General features: G+C 34.5%; 1 protein-coding gene across 1 annotated transcript; it reads right to left on the minus strand.

Moving 5' to 3' along the window:
• Positions 1 to 1,449: 1,449 nt before the first annotated feature.
• LOC108227325 (endoribonuclease Dicer homolog 1) lies at positions 1,450 to 17,995 on the minus strand. The gene is made up of 21 exons (XM_064079435.1): positions 17,627 to 17,995; positions 16,153 to 17,315; positions 15,918 to 16,031; positions 13,023 to 13,233; positions 12,503 to 12,897; positions 12,198 to 12,420; positions 9,326 to 9,498; positions 9,102 to 9,224; positions 8,836 to 8,996; positions 8,500 to 8,733; positions 8,262 to 8,412; positions 8,006 to 8,185; positions 6,089 to 6,250; positions 5,916 to 6,011; positions 5,174 to 5,802; positions 4,819 to 4,919; positions 4,502 to 4,701; positions 3,503 to 4,423; positions 3,225 to 3,389; positions 2,045 to 2,415; positions 1,450 to 1,899 (listed from the first exon to the last, which is right to left on the minus strand). The coding sequence occupies exons 2-21, from the start codon at positions 17,257 to 17,259 to the stop codon at positions 1,722 to 1,724; spliced, it is 5,895 nt and encodes a 1,964-aa protein (XP_063935505.1). The 5' UTR covers positions 17,260 to 17,315; positions 17,627 to 17,995; the 3' UTR covers positions 1,450 to 1,721.
• Positions 17,996 to 21,475: the final 3,480 nt, after the last annotated feature.

Here is a 21,475-nt window from a genome sequence, read left to right on the forward strand (position 1 = left end):
TATACTAAAAATATGCATGAGTACTCGTTCTGAAAATGTGTATTGTCAAAAAAAAATAAAATGAAAAGATGTATGTGATAGTGATATTTATTTCAAGAAGAAGAAAATTGGAATGGCCATATTAACCATGGGTTTCATAATTTTATATTCATCATCTACACAAAAATAGGGATTATAAAATGCAAATGGTTATTTCAATAATGTTTAATTAATTTTTAAGTTTCCTTTGAATAAGTAGAGAATAATTTGAAGTAAAATAAATTGAAATTTATTATTTTATGAATGAAAAAAATAAAAGTGAGTTCTTAAATTATAATATTAGAAAAGTTCCAAGTAAAATGTAGAGATGACTGGTCGACAAGTCAAGATGTTTATCCGAATATTGAATATCAAGAATTATCTTCACGTTTCATGTATATCATATTCTTAAATTATCGGAAACCCAATATTGTTGTCGAGTTTTCTCAAAATGTCTTATAAATTTCTACTGAGTTAAAACATCATTTTGATATATTTACTTTAACAACATGTCTGTCTTTTAAGCGTGTGCCGTATTATTAATAATAATTTGTTTGAATTAGTATCGGAGGAGAGTGAAAAAATAGGAGGAGAGATATATTGAAATAGAAGAAAGCTAATATTTTATTGAAAAAATTGATTTAAGACATGTCTAGTAGTGATTTAAGGTATCACCATGATATTGTTGGAGCACCACTTCACCAAATATGTTAGATTTGAGTTTAGAATATCAATTCAGGACATTGTTGGACACTTAGAGTTGATGTTATATGCTCATATGTGGGCATCAAAAAATGTTACAAAATTGGTTTGAATAATGCAATCACAGAATTGTAGTACCGAATTGTTATTTTTCCTACCTCAGTTTTTTAAAATAAGTTATTATGTGCTTCAACACAGCATTTCTAAAATAGACGAGATTCCCCGGCTTAAGCTAAAATAGAGTAATTTGGTCACACTGTAGAACATGTAAAGTGTAGAATGAATTTACTGACAATCTCGTTACAAGAAAAATGCATAATATTTATTTTTTAAATTTTGTTAATAGTCCCCATTTCTATTGTTTGTTACCTGTAAATTTGTCTTATATTAATTTTCTAATTTTGATGATCATCCATCTTATATTTAGTCTCAATTGGTAATACCTGTATTTGATGTCACTATTACACCTAATTTACACTTACATATATATTGATAAATACCAGGTATCATATTCCAGTTACAACTTCTTCCAACAATTATATTTAATAATTCCCTTTAGGATTAATCAGGTAAACTTTCAATATTTCTAGAAGTGTGCCTGAAACTGAAAGGGAAAAAACAACCCAAAAACAAGAGGATAATTGAGAGATTATTGTGTAAGCAAGCCGTGCAAGTATTTTACACATACACATAACTAAATAAGTTTGTGCAACATGGGTAGAAGAATAGTTATCAAAAATGAATTTCTCAGCACATTAAACAAATAAGCTCGTTTTCTCAATATTTTCTCTATATCCAAGAGAGAGACACTTCATCTCTCAGTATAATTGTAGACCACAATTCTGAGACCAGGTCATTACATCATAACTTTAGGATGACTAGCTCTATATACTGTAATACACTCGGGAAAATGAAGATGACTCTGTGTTTGTACTTATTTTAAAAAATTTAAATGTCTCCGCGGCAACATTGCTTTTCTCGAAAAATGAAACTAAACATAATTATGCATACCAATTGTTTAAAAGTTCCAAGAGAAGAACAGCAGCTGAATCTTTCGCTTTCTTGACACTTGGCATGGGCTCTCCTATACATTCATCAGTCCATCCCCTGTCTGAAGTGTTCACCCGAACAGCAAATGTAAACTTTTTAGCATGAGCTGGGCCACCCTCATTAACACACCTATATTCAAAAGTAGAGAGTACAATATAAATTGAACCTGATTAAAAAGAATGAAATAGCTCTCTATAGACAACAGGACTGTTGCAATTTAATGATGAACGACTTGTTAGTAGCTACATGTGGTATTAACCAAGTCTTTTCTTACCGATACGAAGGCATCGGCCAATTTCTGCGCAAGCATATATCATTTAATGTCTGCCTAGTAAATGTATGGCTTCCATTCCCCTTTTTCCCATCTTCGTCTCTTTTCTCGTCAGCTTCAATCGTTTCTTTTTCCTTCAGTGCGATAAGTGCATTCCTGGCAGCTAATTTTTGTGCCATCTTCTTTTGCTGATTCTGAGCAGCCCCAACCTGGACCCCATCAATATAAACTTCAACAGTTGCTACATTTCCACTTCGAGTAGCTTTGTACTCCAGACCTTCAGCCTGTTGCTGGCACCTTTCTTGCAGTTCTCGGACTGGATGCATGGGGAGTGTTTCTGGAGTGACCATTGGTTCTAATAATGGCTTGAAGACCTGAAACAAATTTGCAGAAATCAAAGGTTAGATGAATAGTTCTCCAAAAAGAGTTACATTGAGGAAACAAAAATCTTGAAATGCATAAGGTCCCACTTTACAGAAAAGGACTTCAGTTTCTGGATAAACTTGAAGTCAGGGTTTTTTTTACAGTTGTTGACAATTACTGTACTAGTTACTACTGCAGCAATATGTCATCCAATAAATGTAAAAAAATAATCCACGTGGGCCAACAGTTTTAAAAGGAAAAAAAGATAAATCATCCCATGTATGGTTTTACATTGGAATATTTTTTGCAAAGTACCTAGTCACATACCGTATTCACATCAACTGTAGCTCTATTTGCAGAAATTAGCAAGATTTTAGGGGTGGCAATGTTTAACACAGCTTAAAACACAACTTGAGCCCGACACCATACCCTATACAATTTACAAAGACAACCATGAAATGGTATGGACATATCCCGATTAACTCAAATATGACTTGTTTCCGAATAAATATCCTCTAAAGTTATGTTCATTTTATTTATTTTATATAAATTTTGGAAAGACACAGAATTGACTCATTTGCAAACACAAACATAAACGACGAATCCCGAAACTGCCATCCCTACCAGATGCCTGTGTTACAACCTCCAACAGTTGAAACTTGAATACTTGATCACCATGATTTACAAATTACAAGTTAATAAGGAAACATGTAAATTTACCTCTTCAAGTACACTATAAATATACACAGAATCAATTACATATTTCCATATCATATATTGTAAAGGAAATAAGATATCAGATTCTATGACAGAAACAAACCTGCCAAACAACTCCAGTATCATGTCCGCTATCTAAGAAAATGGAACCAGCAATTGACTCAACAATGTCGCCTAGAACTTTTGGTGCTTTGCAATCACCTAAGCCGAAACAGTTGAATCCTTGCTTTAATAGCTCATTTTGAACCTCTTTCACAAAGTCCCGTATCTGAACATGAAAGCAATATGTGATATATAACTATAACTGTTAACTATACCTTTGTCCCTTGTACTCATGACAAATAGAATTATATAGACAGAAAGTCAGAAAGAAATCAAAACCTGCTTTTCAAGCGCATTTGAACCGTGACGAAGGTGCACATGAAGATTATGTTTGACTGCAACACGAGCAAAGTTTTCATTGTTCACAGCAGCAGCTCGCAAGTCGGTTAAACGTCCAGGTGGGAGATCTGTATACGTAAAGAACAAGTGCCTTGTAATTAGATGATCTAGAACAGCATCTCCGACAAATTCCAACCGCTGATAACAAGATACTCCAGAAGATGGCCGTGAAGCATGAGTAATAGCTTCGATTAACAGGCCTCTGTCCTTAAACTTGAAATGTAATGCACCTTCCAAAGCTTCAAAGTTTACACTCTTAAGTACACTATCTGAAACATGGCTCACTTTACTTGAGAAATCTAACTCTTTGACATCAAAATCTACTTGTATACCGACCCATTTCATGAGATGGTTTGCAGCAATCTTCCCACCTTCAACATAATAGACTCCGATTAGTGCTTCAACAACATCAGCCAGTGTTTTGCTAGAGAGAACTCGGTAAGAGCTCAAATCACTCTCGAGTTCACCATCTTCCATTTCATCATCTTCAGAAATACCTTTAGAGGAGTCTATTCCTGATAAATATGTATCCAGCACCCTTTCTTGATCAGGAAAGGGCAGGTCTTCTTCCTTAGTATCCTCATCAAACACGGGCGGTACCCCCGGAGCAGACCATCTTGATGGAGCAAATCGATCTGCTTGAATATATGACTGAAGTCCCTTGTTTAATGCAAATTGGTACAGTACCATGTTACTCACCATCTGTTGTCTCATCCTAGTTAACTGGCCTTCATGCTTTTGGGGGTACTTAAGAAATAGGTACCGACTCACTACCCATTTTAGATAAGCATCTCCAAGTAGCTCTGCTCTTTCATAGCAAAAAGGCTCCTGACAAGAAGCTGCAGTCAAGGCTTCCAAGATCTGGACATAACAGACACAAACCATAGTTAACATATAAATATGTAAGCAGTGAAGCTAAGCTCTTATGAAAATCTTTACTTTTAAAGAAGGAACGGAATAGCCAATCATATTCTTGAGCTGGACTGCAAGCAGCATGCTCTCTACTCTTCTCATTATTGAGGGCAACCTTTGAGCACCTCGAACTAGTGAACCAGGAAGAGGATGTACGAAACATAACTCGGGAGGGAGGTAAACATAGTATGTTTTGTCCAAAGCCTCTTCAGATTCACCATCATGAGCTGTGAGAAGATAATAATCAGAATTTGTTTAAAATTATAGAATGAGGTAAGCTCAGAAGCAGACAACTACATGAGCAAGTTAAAAACATATAAAAACGGAAAGAGGGCAGACTGTACCTTCAGAATGTACAAATCGCGGGGAGAGAAGATTCTTGCAGTATGAAACACCTCGACATCTTAGCAGAGGTTGTTGCTTACACTTCAAGTCAACTCCATACCTGTTTGAAATGCGGACTGAATAGCTATAATGCACCATTGATGTGCATAGAAACATTTGAAACATATACAATCTTAAAGGTTTCACAAATCACCGAGACCCTTAAAATTGTTATAAGTTACAGTTTTCCATGCACATCAACCGAAGTGCACTGCAGCTGACCAGTCCTTTCATTTTTCATAAATAAATATTAGTAGCCGAACATGGAAATAACAATTTCTGTTCAAATAAGTAAGATATGTATCAGAATCGCACTTTTGCTTATAATAATCAGCATATGAGCTGTATTCTAGAGGACCAAGATATCCTTCTTTCCTTGGGAATGAGTTCTCCGCTGTCATATCAGAACGTACAGAATCGACATAAAACCTTTTCCCGGAATGAGCAGCAGTAACAATTCTTCCAACCAGATCTTCTGGAGTGGTGTACGAATCAGCCATCATCAACTTCACCTTGGTGAGATTCATATGATTTGGCATTTCAACAATACCTTGATTAGGAAGTAGGCCTGATGCTTTCACAACATCAAATTGTGCAACAGCTCCCCTTATACCATAGGTGGGATGATATTTCTGTCCAAATGCCATTCCATGGCGTAACTTCCCAAAACCATATTCCCTTCGATCTCCTCCAAGTGTTCGCTCATTTGTACCAAGGTAAACATCTGGCCGAGCTCTCTGAAGGGGATTGTTCCAGGCATCTGTCTTAACAATTTGTTCTACTAGATTCCAGTCGATCTCTTCACCTAGATTCCTACACTTGTTGCTCAATAATGGGACAAAAAGATATGCCTTGGCAGAATCCCATGGGGTGGTAGCCGGTTCAACATCCACATCCAGAACAATGCTCATTAGTCTTACATGAAAGCTCTTCAGAGATACCAACTACAAACAAACAAAAAATCTCCAACTTCAGAAAGAGCGGCAGAAAACAAACCATACAAAAGATGAAAGCAATGCAGTAACTGAACAAATTTTTAGGGTAACAAAAAGCCAACCTGGTTCTCTGTGATTTCTATAGGCCCTTGAAACACAAGAGATGCCTTGGTTATCATGGTTCGAGCAACAAAGAGATCCATTGACATCGATAACACCTAAAAAACATGAATAAGATTATGAAAACACTTATATGCCTGCTTTAGCTCTAAAATTATGATGATGAACACATTACCTCTGCATCCAGCTCTTTGCCGAAAATCACAGCAAACTCAGAAACATTGGTTATATGATTATCTTTTGAGGAACCAACATTTGAACATCTTAAAGCGTACATATAAAGGTGAACCAATTCTGAACTGTAACGGCCATCAGTGCCGGATAAGATCCATTGTCCCTGTATGCAAAAGTTGAATTTGCACACTTCATTACGATACAAGTATATAATTAAAAATATTCTAATGTTGTGTTTGGTTGGGGTGAATGAATAAAATAAAATTTGAACTATGTTATGCGCAGTTGTTTATAAATTCATTCCTTCCTCTATTCCATTCCTTAAACCCTATACTAGAGATCACACCCCTAATTTGGGAAGGAATGCTTCACTCCCTCCTATACTCAATTTCTTTTCGAATCTCATCATAACAATTTTGCACTCACTCAATTTTTTTCAAAACTTCCCTCTTACCTCTATTATTTTCATTTATTTTTAACCATTCCCTTCCATTCTCCCCAACCAAACACAACATAAATGTCCTAGCGTATTTTATATTTTTTTATAAAACAACGGAACTTGGTAATCATAGATCTAAAACTTGAAACAGATAAAGTGGGATAATCAAATTTTATTCATGTTCATTGTTAGCTGAAAGAGAGATGTATTGATGGAAAGACCAGCTCATAACTGCACAGAAACAGAGGTGACCAACTTAATTATGAATACAAGTTGGGGTATATGGGAAGGAGCACAGACCAGCCATTCCTGCCCAACACACCAAGAAATGACAAACAAGAGATTTAGAAACATGACATTATTTTAAATATATTTTTTCAGATATTTTAGGGAACATTTGGATTGAAAAATGTGATTCATATGAAGCACTCTTAAGGAAAAGATGCAAGATTTTACAGAAGAAATCTGCCTAGTTAATGTAGATAAACGGTCATATAATATGCCTGTCATATGACTAATCAACCCTACCAAGTATCTATCCAACAAAGAGCTTATAAAACAAAAAAGCACAAGGTTATCTTCAGTTCTTCAACCTATTATTCATCGAAAATTCAGGGGTCTATTCTTCCCCTATTGATCATTTTGTGAAACTGAAACTTGAAGGTATTTTACCTTCTTTCCATTACCCTACACATCTGTAGTGATAAACTCCGATGCAATTGGCTACTGTTTATATATGACATGCCGTTGAAACATGAGAACTATATCAATAGAAACGATCCTAAAAGAAAACGAGCATAGTTTACCAACATACGCCTACCAGGGTTCAGGTAGGGGTGTCATTATCAGATATAGGTGTGGATCCAATGACGGATACTAAGTGATAACTAATAAAAACAATATGATTCTTGGAAATGGATCCGGAATTGGACATAGTTCCAGGGACTCTACCCGTAAATCTAACATGTAACATGTTTCAAGACCCTAATTCACTGTACATACTGAAAATAGTGTCTGCTACCAATAAATAGAATACAATTAATTATATATGTCAAATTTATAGCATGAAATCAATAGGAGCTACAAAGTAGTAAAAAGTGTTCAATGACCTTGCTCTCTATAAACAAGTTGTCACGAGTCCTTACATCTAACTTTAAAATAATTTACTGAAAAATGCAGTGTCCAATTAAAATATGAAGGATCCAAGTCGGATCCCATACCACACCCATGTCATGTCATGTCATGTCAAAAGGGGTCTGGGGACAAAATTGAAAAGTATGGCTAGCGGAGCTCCCTATACAGCATACTAGCATAGACATAGAATGGGTTATTGTCAATGCAGAGAACTCTAATTACCATCAATATGAGCATGTACTAAAACATGATCAATTTTAAATAATAATGCATAGTTGTGTTAATCTACTGTACAGTAACATAATATAAAAAAGAAGTAAACCATCTAGCACTAGTAAAACTGACCTCAAGAATATTAGCTATGCCTTCAGGGTAGAATTCTCTATGCCTAGCAGTTCCAGGAAGAGCATCTTCATCATTTTGTTCTGGTTTTTCGCCATCTCCACCACTTCCCTTGTCGGGTAAGAGCATATCAGTAAATGCCCCCATCTCGTGGAGCTTCTTGCAAGCAAGCAGGCAAACGGCCTACATAGCAATCACCAAAAAATTAACAACTAATGCAAAATACCAAAGCAAATAAAAAAAAATTGTGCTAACATGCCTGTTGTGCAACACGCATTGAGATGCAAATAGGGCCCTCAAGGTTTTCAAATGGTGCATTGCAGGGGAGTTGAAGCCTGCAAGAATATTCAGGGGGACCTCCTAGCTTCTCATGACGCTCCATGATGAATTCTGGACGAAGTATTGAGTACCTGAAAACAGTTGTTTGTAAGTAAAGGACATATGGCAAAGGAGTATCAAATTCAATCTGACATTAGGTACATTATTACTAACAAGACCTGTCACTTGGCAGTTGGGAGCAGTAAAAATGGATAAGCCCAACAGCAGAATTCAAGCTTACGATGGCACCGGTAGATTCCACTTGGTAGAATGAACCTGGGGAGGAGTCAGCAGAAATTAATCTAGAGTTGTCTTTGAGATGACTGAGATCAGTTCTCTCGATTGCTTCTTTCCGTAAAGTCTCCTCACTGTTTCTGGCATTCCGTAGAAATGCTTCGTGTGACAAGTTTCCTCTAAAAAACAAAAGCAGTAAAATTAATATAAATTCATTATTCAACATCTCAAGTTGTAAAAGATAGTAAGGCTAAATACATATGTGACATGACAGCAGGTACCTCTCAGCCATCAATATGTAATCTGATCCGGGTTTTCTAGCACGCCCCCGTGATTGGATGTACGCCAAAACCGTTTTGGCAAGGTCAAATCGAATGACAACATTACATTGCCGAATATCAAGGCCTTCCTCAGCAACACTGGTGGCAACTAACAATGTCACCTGAATATAAAAATCAAAGAATTAAGTTACGATAATATTTAATCAGATGGCGCCTTTATTAGATAGAATTACGATAGCTACTCGTTAGATCACGATAAGACATACACGACCATCCCGAAATTTGGAAATAGTATCCTGCATCTGTGAAGTCCTCATCTCGTGACTATTGTTATGTCCAATTAAACTTGCTGACCTGATAAAACTTAAAGATGGAAGCTCTGCGAATACCTGCATATTTTAAACATCGGATAACAAAGTGTTCTAGAGTTAATCAATTTACAATTGGTTTTCAAATTAGAATCTAAACAATATGATGTACAACAATGAACCTTTGGAAGAACCAAGGCTGTAACTACACGCTCAACAAAGATGATTGCACGAAAATCGCCAGTGCTCTGATATCTATGAAGTATTTTAACTAACGACTGGACCTTTGGGGTTACTTTTCCATCAGCCACAGCACCTCCTATAATCACGTCTACATGCTCCCCACCAGAGACAACTGGGAACAGGAATGTAACAATTATATGTGAAGTCAAAGTACAGTATAAGCATAAAACTCGTAATCAAAAGATTTTAACAAATCTGTCAAAAATGAAAATAGACGATGTGAAAAACTTGTAACCAGGCCAGACTTGATTAACTACTAGTAAATCTGATAAAACAGATATACATTTATTAAGAATGCCAGAATACAAGTGTTTATAATACAAACATATATCAGGCAATAAGAAATTTGAATAGCACAAAATATCTATTTGAAAAAGCAAAGCGAAAAGAAATGGCCTAAGCCAAATAATTGAACACACCTTGAAGAGTAGTAGTCAGTAAGAGATGAAACATATGGTATATAATAATATGTCAGCTGCAGGTACATGGCACAATGTACCTGCTGCTCGTCACTTTAGCTAAATAAGTATTGGACACTACTCCAAGTATTAATTAATTTATTGTTATGAAAGGTCCAAACTCGCAAAACATACAAATTTACAAATTTACTGAAGCAAATCTGTTTCTGGTTCAAATAGTTAATGGCAACATCCCACATCCATAAATATCTTAGGTTTGAATGCATTCATAAGCACAAATCTATAATAAATGGGCACCAGAGATGCTAGCTTAGGCTAGTGTTGAGTTGGTCGAAGGATCCGGTACAGGTTTAACCCTCAGAGCTTGGAGTTTTGTTTCGTTAAATTTCGGGTCTTCAAAGTTTTAATCTTCCTCATCATCTTCATTTACAAGAGTAGGAATAAGCTTAATGGGATTACGCTTTGCACTGTGGAGAAAGGGAGACATTCTGTCCTTGGCTTTTTCTTTTGGGGACAATTCAGTAATTTCTGCATAAATTCACTAATTCTATGTAAAGGCAATAAGCAACAAGTAGTTAGAGGTCTAGAGTTGAGTTCAAGTAGAGTGCCATGGCAAGCACATCTTGTGAGCTTATGTGGAACAAAAATTTCTTTAACAGAGATGGGCTTTCGAAACTTAGCACCTATCCCTTCGTTATGACAAGTTGTTATCACACCCAATCTAGATTTGATGAACAAACAGAGCATATCAAAAGGAACAGTTACATTATCGGTATAATTATTCATGCCAAGATAGTTCTACCTAACATGTGCGTGTGTTGACTAAGTGGTCAGGTTGACATCAATACCTAGGAACTTCAACTTCACGGTAAGTATTCACAAGTGATGTTGTTTGGTTAACAAATCCAAAAAAAAAGAGGTTTAACTTCCCAGGGAGTGTGAATTATCATCCAACACGGGAAGTTGCTAGCCCACCCCATTTTGGTTACTTACACTTCCTAGAGACTTTTATAACTTAAATTCCTATATTCCAACCAAACAATTTTTTTTTATGAGTATAAAAAAGTCAATACTGAATACTGAATATCATACTGAGACATTGGGGCCGTTTGGGCAAGCTTAAAAGAAGTGACTTCTTGCTTAAACTAGAGAAGTGAAGCAGAAGTGAGAAGTAAATAAGTGAATAAAGTGTTTGGAAAAGAAGCAGAAGCTGTGAGAGAGAAGCTAGGATTCTCAACTTCTTAAAAGTGCTTCTACTTCTTTACACAAACGGGTCAAGAAAAGCAGAAGCCGCTTCTGGCAAACAAACAGGCCCATTGTTTTTGTTAATCTCCTTAAGAGCTTAAAGAAGTCAAATTAGCAACTTTCGGTATGAATGGATTACTAAATATAACGTTTTAACCTTTTGTACCATGTAAAGTCTAGAACACACTAGTGACTAGAGTTTCCTAAAATATAACAGAGGACAAAACTAAATGATTCTAAAAATGCAAGGACTCATTTGCAAATTTCAAAAGTTTGAGGACTTTTTTCCCAACTGTAGATTTTTGGGGACTGATCTCTAATTACTGAGAACAGAGTTGATCTGAAAGAGATGTTAATGTTGTGATTTGTGGAATCATTATTCTTCTCTGTACTATGTTTTTTTGCTCTTACCATTTCTCTTCTGTTTTCTACTCTTTTCTACAGTGGAGTTTGGTTTTTGGCTACCAAAGACTTAGAATTTGTATGATAATCATAATTTGGAGAATAAGACGATGCTAGATATAAAAAATAGGTACTTACTACAATCTACTTCTTCGTTCAATTACTTATCCCAAAACATTTTCTAGTTCTATAATACAAAGAGTAATCGCAGTATAATCTATTACAGCCAAATCATATAGGAACAATTTAATTACTTTACAAGATAATACATAAATATTTATATCAATTTAAACAACAGTAATGCCAGCCATATATAATTTTAACTACAAATAGAGGACATGTTACTCCAGATTTGACTAGCTGGAGAACTGAGGTTTCATAATTCTCTTTCATTATGTGATTTTATATTTATCTTAATTTCATTTGTAGACAGATGCAACAACTTGTTGCCATGTATATTGTAATTATTCTTCTACATATAATAGATCGAGTCCACAGAATCAAGAAGTTGAAAGTCTAGCCAGTAAACTGGGAATTGCTACAGAATTATAGCGAACCACCAATAGGGATAAAAAGAAGAGAAGAAGATGCATTGGATATTAAAATGTAACATCAAACTACGAAAAATCTAAAGAATCCAGCAACTTCACAGAATGTTCGCGACTTGTATTGGCATACTTAAGAATATCATAAATATTCATTACTCTAAACTTAATGACATCAAGTAGGGTAAATAAGTACTTGCCATGACTTGCAGGAAGCTCTCCTTCTTCTACCTCCTCATCAAGGCCACCTACATCCACTCCATTTTTAAGTGCATCTTCCAAGTTATCTGGTACAGCACCCTCTGATAGCTGGCACTGCAACAGAGAGACGACTTTGTCCAAATAAGTTTCCTGGAATTTCACATCAAGTTGGTAGTTTGCCCTTTCGTCATTTTGTAAAGCTGTCAAAAAAGATTGTGCGACCTGCAGAGATACTCACTGAGAAAAGAATCCATAAAAATATAGAATACCCAAAATATACAGCAACGGATGTCAGATATAGAACCTTAAAAGCACACCACTGCCCGAGTTCACCAAGTGCATAATTTATAGCTCTAAGCTTTTGAATCAAATTTGCAGCTCCATCACTCTCTGTTCTTTCAGAGACGCCATAAACTTGGCGAAGTTGTTCCTTGGCCCCGGCATCTCTTGCTCCCATAAATTGCCATTTACTTCTTCTGGAACTTGATAGAGCAGCTTGTTCAACTGCTACTTCCATTTGTTTTATTTGTTCATGGAGGTAGCACAAACTTGCTGCTTTGTCGTACAGCACTACAGTTTCTGAAGGCATCGGTACATGTTTTTCCAGCTCCTTGCGGTCTTTTATGGTGCACACAATGGAATCTAATTTGGTTTCAAGGTTACGTATTTTTATCGCACAATCCTCTTGGCTGGATACCCCTGCACAATTAGTAAAGAACATACAATACTGAATGCAGAAATAGCAAACTTATTACTTATAAAATGTTGTTGAGACAATAATACTATAAAAAAATCCATGCAACCAAAAAATAAAGAACAATTACCCTTCAAATTAACAGGAGAAGCAGTCATCCCAAAAACTGATGGCCTCTTCATCTTGGGTGTTGTGTGGTAGAACTCAGACATCACTAATGAATAGGGATGTTTCTTTACAGCATGATGACACTCGTCCAAAATCAAGAGATTAATAGACTCCATCTTTATTATGCTGTGCCTTAAAATATTCAAAAGGATCTGAGCTGTCATCACCAAAACCTGATAAAGCAAAGAAGCGACTATGAGTTAACCACACAGAAAATTACTGGAACGCTCCATCTTTAAACCCTTTCGTCATCTCAGTCACTAATAATATCAGTCCTTCACGAAACAATGTATTTCTAGGTAAACCGGGAATGTTAAGTCGGTAGATCTTTTGTCTAGATTGAGGACCCCATAAGTGAATGAGTATTGCTGATAGAGCATATATTTATTATATGTTTTTATATGATTTTATTCCAATAATTTTAGTATTTTGTAAATAATAGGGATGTTACTAATTGATTTTAAGTGTTTAATGGCAGGAAAATAAATATTCCTAAAGTTGAATTAAATCAAGTTTATTTGGGCTTAATCAGATGGAAATTCAGATTTTCAGGACAGCCTGCGAAGCAAATCTTGTTTGGGCCATAACTTGAGTTCTGGACATCAGAATTGGGCGATTCAACAGCCCGCGCGAAGATATCAGAATTTTCTACAAGTCTCAAGTGGTCCAGCAGTCAAAATCCAACTGGAACAGCCCAGAATCAGGCCTGAAAGTCAGCCTACGAATTTCTTTTCAGAATCCAACTTGTTTTAGGAAATTGGATTTGTTTTTCAAGGAAACCATTAAAAACACTATTATTATTAGGGTTGGTATTTTAGAGAGATATCGAATATTGTGTGTATTGAGAGAGAGAGGTAGAGAAAGCTTTGTGAGAGAACTTGAGCAAGGATTGAAGGGATTCGGTCCAAGTTCGAGAGATTTCGTCAAGTTGTATTTTCTTACTCTTGTACTCTTGTGACATGATTTCAGTAATATATATATTCGTGTTTTCTTTAATTGTTATGGGTAACTAATCCTCTAATCCGAGGATTGGGGAGTATTTGTTGGCTTAATATGTTTGTTTGATCGAATATTGTGATTTCTCTATTTATGCTAATCTGTCATTGAGCGCTTAACACAGTTATAGGAGTCGCGAACCTGTAATTGTATCTGTAGGATTTATAATGAATCGGGAGAGGATTTATATTTCTTGTACATGATATGACAGACATAACTCAATTAATTAATCGGGAGATTATTAGGCGAGTTGTGAAACAGAAAATCCTTGGTTCGTGATAGCTTATAATTTGGTTGATTGATCATGGGAGTGACTTCAAGGCTAAATTATAGGTATTATTTTGTATCTTGGGAGAGAACATTATAATCAATAGAAGGATTGTTTTTAGCATATCACGATTGATTGACATTCATTGTAGCCAGCAAAGAAACCTAATTCTTGGATTGCTTTTCTCATCGTTAATTCACACTTTTAATTGTTTTATTAGTTTAATTTAGTTGATAGTCAAAACACAACTTTTCTCCAAAACTTCTAAATAGAAAGGAATAATATACTTGAATTGATATTGTATTCAGTCCTTCCCTAAGAACGAACTTTACATAAATTTCACTACAACAATTGCCTCTGTATGAACATAATAAAACTTGAATACATATCTCTGCAAATGAATCTAACAGTTATACAGATTCCGATTCCTGTTGTCCAATTAATATAATGTACCCCGACTCTTTCAGTCCCGTTTTCATAACACAAAATCATTGATATAAATTAGCCAACAAACTGCTTAACAATAACAACAAGAACACTAAAATGGAATATACTCTTAAGTAAACTACATTACTACATTAATATGTATAATACTACTTTTGCAGTTATTGTTGCATAGAATTCATATTATAACTAATACATTTAATAGCACCAGTTATAGTAAAGGATGAAAAAATATGCAATATATAAGCACATTTGTACATATCGAATTATTTTAATTGTCAAAATTTCTACGCAATTGTATACTAATATGTATATTTGTGTGTAGTTATGAATCACAAATTGTAATCAGTGGTGATTATGTTGAAGTTGAACTACTAATTAACTTCATTTGTGTTTCTCTGTCTCTCCAGTGATTCCAATTTTCAAATTACCACACCATTATATAATTAGGGTCTTCTTCCGAAACAAACTAACAAGACGAGAATCCCTAAAGTTCAAAGAAATTATTTGGCGTTTTCACTACTACCTTATGTAACATTCAGTTTAAAAATCTATCGTTTGAAATAACTGTTCTTTATATATTTAGATATAATTTGTAACTGATATCTATCCATAATTACACAAACAGTAAAGAGATTCTACTTGTCGGGGTAAAAATATTTTTATCCAAGCGCCTTTAAAACACGGTTTTAGTGTTTTTTACACGCATCCAACCATACAGATGAAAAATATTACACAAAACTAAGGATACATACAAAATTTTGTAAAATTTACACGTTAAGTTAAGAATATAATAATTTAACATTGTAAATTGTATATATTTCAAAATAGTAATTTAAGGGTTCCGATTTTATGTTCATATGTGATTTAAAATTGCATCGTATATAATACCAAATACTATGTAACTTAGTATACTCACCATTTTTACGTGATCTATTTAGTTTTACAGTTGGATTTGCAAATAAATCATTGGATATGTGAATTTTAAGAGCACTTGGGTAAAAAAGTCGTCTACTTATAGTACCTCCAACCTCGAAAATTGATGATTTACACTTAACAGTAGAGAGCGTGCACATAAGATCAACTGGCAAAAGAGTAACTAGTCTAACATAAAATATATAACAGAAAAGGGAAAAACCACAAAATTACCTGTTTTGTTTCAAATTCATGCTGCCACCTACGTGCATCCCAGAAATCTTGACCCATCTCACCACAGTAATGACCAACTTGGTACCCAGTTCGGTCACGAATGACCTCAGCTTGCTGCAAAAGGATAAACAAATCTATGAATTCATTGGGATCAACTAATAGTGTGCAATGCCCAAGGAAAGTGAAATTTGGTCATGAATACACTTCACTCCAGCAAAACTGCTCAAGTTATTACCTGATAAACCAGAGGAACCTTGGGAACCAAAAATACTGCAAGAAATTTCTTGTTTATCTTTTGCAGTCGGCTGCAAAGGCTTTTGATAAGTAGTACAGCAATGAGGGTCTTACCGGCCCCAGTTTCCAAAAAAGCTATAGTATTCCTATTTTCAGCTTGTTGAAGAACATCTAACTGGTACTTGCGGGCATGCTCCTCTATAACTTTCTCTTTGGGCTCTATAGCTTTCTTGACTTCTCCACTATTGTCATGTGTTTTATTTGAGAGCGCCTTAAACTCTCTTGTTTGATCGGGTTCCCATGAACCAGGGCGATAAACCATCTCACCAGAACCCTTGGACCGATCCCTTTCCCAATAACCCCTGTTCTCCCTAAAATCCTTTTTGCCATTAACAGATCCATTGTTTCTTTCACTTCTCCGAATTCGAGACCTGTCTCTCCTATCAGATTCTTCCCAGTCACGGGACCTTTTCCTCTCTCTAGGATTGTGGTTATTATTTTTATTCTTTCTGGCCAGGTAGTGATCCTGCTGATGGTGAAGCTGGGGCTTTTTGTCAATTCTGTCCGCGCGGTGGATGATACCAGAGGAACGGTGGTGAGCTTCATCAGTCTGCCACTTGACACAATTCACATCTGGGGGATGAGTTGAAGAAACTTTATTATGGTCATTGTTTAGTACAGAAGAAGAATAACTTTCATGTGTTGATTTAACCGGCAGTGCCTTGCTTGTTGCAAGTGCATTATCATCGGGTAAGAAGCTGTGATTTAAGTGTATGATGGTTTCATCATTACTGTGAAACGACTTGTCCACCTCCTCCATCTCCAATTCATTGTTGAATTGGGATTGAGGGGGAGGAGGGGTAAAGCCAGCACCTTTCCTAATACTGTCAAGAATCCCATCTATGCCACCAAAGAAGCAAGGATCGAGAACGGAATCTTCTGGTTGCTGGTCTAAAGAAGAAGAGACAGGTGGAGGGGGAGGATGAAAATCACTAGGAAAAGTAATGAGATCATCACAACACATGTCCTCCTCGCAAGCATCTAGCCAGTAAGAGGATGATGCTATCTTCCTATTACTATTACTAGCTTCATCACCATTATCATCCATGATGTAAGAAGCAAGCAATTATCGTTGTTCCGTAGCCACACCACTTGATAAGCAAACTAATAAAAATGAATTGCCAAATGCATATACTGTATTAAGGTCAATAATGTAGACACCAATATCAATAAAAATCAATGTATATACATAAAATTAACCAGATAAGCAAATGGCAAGCATTAATTAATATATAAATGCACATATGAGTGTGTGAATGTGTGTACACTTGAGCATCAGCAAAAAAAATACTCATTTTATTCTTTATTGAATATTCATCAATTGTGTATTTGTGTGTGTGTAGAGAGAGAGAGAGGGAGAGGGGGAGGGAGGGAGGGAGGGAGGGGGGGAGAGAGAGAGAGAGAGAGAGAGGAACCTGTGAATAGAGACGAGGCAAGAAACAAAGATGGAAGTAAATGGGAAGGAGATTAGCGTTGGATAGACCGTAGAAAACACGCAGAAGAAGTGAAATTAGTAAGGCTGGGTGGGTGGGGCTTGTTGTATAGGGAGAATAACAGAATAAATAAAAAAGGAGAAGAATAGTTGGTAAAGAAGAGCAGAAAGCTAACAAGACACAGAAACAAAATCAAAACAGCAATTTGTGTGTGTGTGTGGAGATTCTTGATTCTGTACGGTCTATCTTACGCTATTCTGCCCCCCTTTTCTAACCTCCGGCTTGCTTTCCAGTCTCTCTGTCTGGTCTCTCCTCTCTCTGTGCCTGCTTCCAAATAATAATTCTAAGCTCTCTAACTATCCTTCTTTTATACTGCCGCACGAGGCCACGAGGGGAGCTAGGGTAATTTCATTGCATCTCTATTTTCCTTTAATTCTTTTTTCTTTGATATATAAGTGACGTGGTTTAGATGAGCTCTAAAATAACAGGGGTGTATTGGATTGGGATTTTAAAGCATTTTTTTGCATTCATGAATTCCGAGGGTATTCGATTGGGATTGTTTGAAATCCATTAAAATCTCGAGGTATTCAATTGGGATTTTAAATTATGTTACAAAATCTGGTGGTATTCAATTGAGATTTTAAATTATGCTTTAAAATCCGATGGTATTCAATTGGGATTGTTTAAAATCCATTAAAATCTAATGGTATTCAAATGCTGATGGATTTTTTTTCATTTCATAAAATGATGGATTTTGTGGCATTCTTCGGTGTATTTTAAGTTTTTTGAAATCTCACCAAAATCAATGGGATTTTGAAGCATTTTACTTAAATCCTATCAACTCTGCGACAATTTATCAAGAATCCACACAAAATCAAAATCCCATACAATCCATTAAAATCCATAGACTAAAAACAATCCATTAAAATCTCAATCGAATACACCCCCGTAAGTGTTTCTTGCTTAACGTCTGCTTCAATAAGTATTTCTTGCTTAACGCCTGCTCCCGAGTTATATAATTAGGGCGGAAAGCAAGTGAAAGGGAAGTAAAGTCGGAAAGCAAGTGAAAAGGAAGTAAAGTTGCAAGACTTTCACTCCTGTTTGTGCTCCCGAAGTTTTTAAAAGAAAGAAAATAAGTGGAAGTGTATGTATATATAACATATTTTCACTCTAATATTGGGAAGAAAGTGAAAGCATATTTAGAAACAAGTGTTTTCTCTCCTAAAAAACTCAGGAGTAAGGCCTAAGATAAAAAGTGAAGTAGAAATTGGAAACAAGTTAAGATTTATAAGTGATTAAAGTATTTGGTAAATAAGTAAAAGTCATGAAACAATAATTACTATTCTCAACTTCTTTTAAGTACTTCTTGACTTTTTATACATACAATACGAATAAGTGCTTTAAACTTATAAATTTAGAAACCGGGCTTTTACGCCGCGACCAAACACCCCTGTAATCTCCCCAAAATGGAGTGTTTGGCCGGGTTTAAAAAATCCGGTTTTTGGATTTATATGTTAAAAACAATTTTTTGTGCAGTTTGTGAAAAAAAATAAGAAGTATCTAGGAAGCTAAAAATACTAGGTTTTGTTTCATGACTGGTCGACTTCTACTTCTTTCTCGAACACTTTGATCACTTATAAGTTTCAACTTACTCAAACAAAAAACACTTAGATTAAACTCACTCAAACGGCCCCGTAATACTGTAACGATTTGAATAATAACTAGTAACTAAATATAGTCTTAACTTGCTTCTAACTTTTGTTTCATTTTTTTTAACTTTAAACGAGAATCGCTTAAACTCACTCAAACAATCCCTTAAATATCATGACATATTTAGTGATAACAACTAACCAAATATGTGTGTGAGAAGCTCAATAATGACAGAGGTAAAAATTTAATGGGCTTTTTTCATAACCACCTGACCTCTTAAAATTTTTTATAAAAATATCTTTGCAAACTTTCAATATTTTAAAAATATCATTTTTTTTTATAGATTATTTACAAAAATACAATTTACAACCTCAAATGCAACAACATTTTGCGATAGTTGCTAATAGTGGCAAATGAGAAATTAATTTGCAACAAATACAACTTGAAAATTCCGCAATCTCGTTTGTAAAGCCATTTGCAACAGTTGCAAATTAGAAATTTCATTAGCAACTTATGCGACTTCATTTGCAACCATTGCAAACTGATGTTGCAAATGAAGTTGCGGAAGTTGTAAGTTGTAAACTGATGTTGCAAATGAAGTTGCGGAAGTTGTAAGTTGTATTTTTGTAAATAATTTGGAAAAAAATTGTAGTTTTAAGAAAATCAACTTGACATTATTTTTATAAATAATTTGTAAAAAGTTGGTATATTTATAAATATTCCAAATTTAAATATGCCAAAAAAGTATATTATATTGTCAACATTGACGTTGACATAAATATATGATCATCATGGTGAAACATGAATACGATTTTGTTCATTCTGAATGATACATCATCTAATTACACACTATAAATTTGTTCACAAATATTTAAATAATATATTTTTTCCGTTCTCTTTTACATGTCTTTTTGGAGGAAAAAATTTGTCCCAAAATACTTGTCCTATTTCTCTTTTCAAAAGAGTTTTTAAAATGTTTCTCTTAAAGAATATCCTTTGAATACAAGTTTCCATATTTGACTACAACACATATACACATAAAATCAATTTACTAAAGTGCATTTGTCAGGAGTAGACAAAAAACTAAAATACTCAACTAATTTTTCCTTAAGATACAATTATAGTAGAAAATACAATTACTAATATACCGATTTAGTGTTGTTTGATTAATATTTAATAAGTAAATGGTCAAAATTTCAATATTATGTTGCTTTAGGTTAGTAGCATTTTTTTTTTTTTTGAAACAGGTTAGTAGCATTTTTTTGATATGTATAAGTCATAATAACTTTGAGCGGATGCGTGAGTACATCCTAAATCAAGATATAAAGAACATGATCAAAAATTGAGTTCCAAGAGGCTCTTAAAAAGCTTAAGAGCCTCTTCTCTCTCCTCTATTTTAGGAGCCATGTAGTAGCTCTTAACTTGTTTTTAATAATAAAAAATCCATTCCCTCCGCTACATGAATTTGAATCTTTGACATAGTGGGTTTAGATATGAATAAAATTTACAATATTGATAAGATATAGAGAGCATTGTTGGAGTTGTCACTCTTAAAATTACACTACATTACTAAAAGTCATATTTTTTATATTATATTTAGGAGCATATTAGGAGACTATTGGAGATGCTCTAATTAATTAAAATTTAACTTTTAAATTATGAAAGTTTATGAACTTTAAATTTTAGTATTTGATAAAATTTATGAACTGATATTTCTAATCATATCTTCTTACATAATCAATATCATATAAAATTTCAAAATTTTAGTCACTGATAAAATTAATGAACTGATATTTCTAATTATATCTTCTTACGTAATAAATATCATATAAAATTTCAAAATAAATTATGAGGAAAATATTATTTTAAATAAAATTACAAGAATATGTAGCATAGTAGTACAAAAATCAAACCAAACCTCCTCGGTGCATATAGTGTCTGAGGAGGGTAAACTGTAGGTATAATATCGAAAATCTAATTACCTAAATTTAATATCTTCAAATTAACAATTGTATTATTTTTTTTAATTTGACTAAGTACATACAATAAGAAACAAATTTTATACTTAACTTTATTAGAAGATTTTTCTTCAAAAAACTTTATTAGAAGATTTTTCTTCAAAAAACTTTATCAGAAGATTTTTTTGAATATGTTTATTAAATTTATACTTAATTAAGGTAA

Source organism: Daucus carota, chromosome 6 (genome assembly GCF_001625215.2).
Source record: "Daucus carota subsp. sativus chromosome 6, DH1 v3.0, whole genome shotgun sequence".
In the NCBI taxonomy this organism is placed as follows: domain Eukaryota; kingdom Viridiplantae; phylum Streptophyta; class Magnoliopsida; order Apiales; family Apiaceae; genus Daucus; species Daucus carota.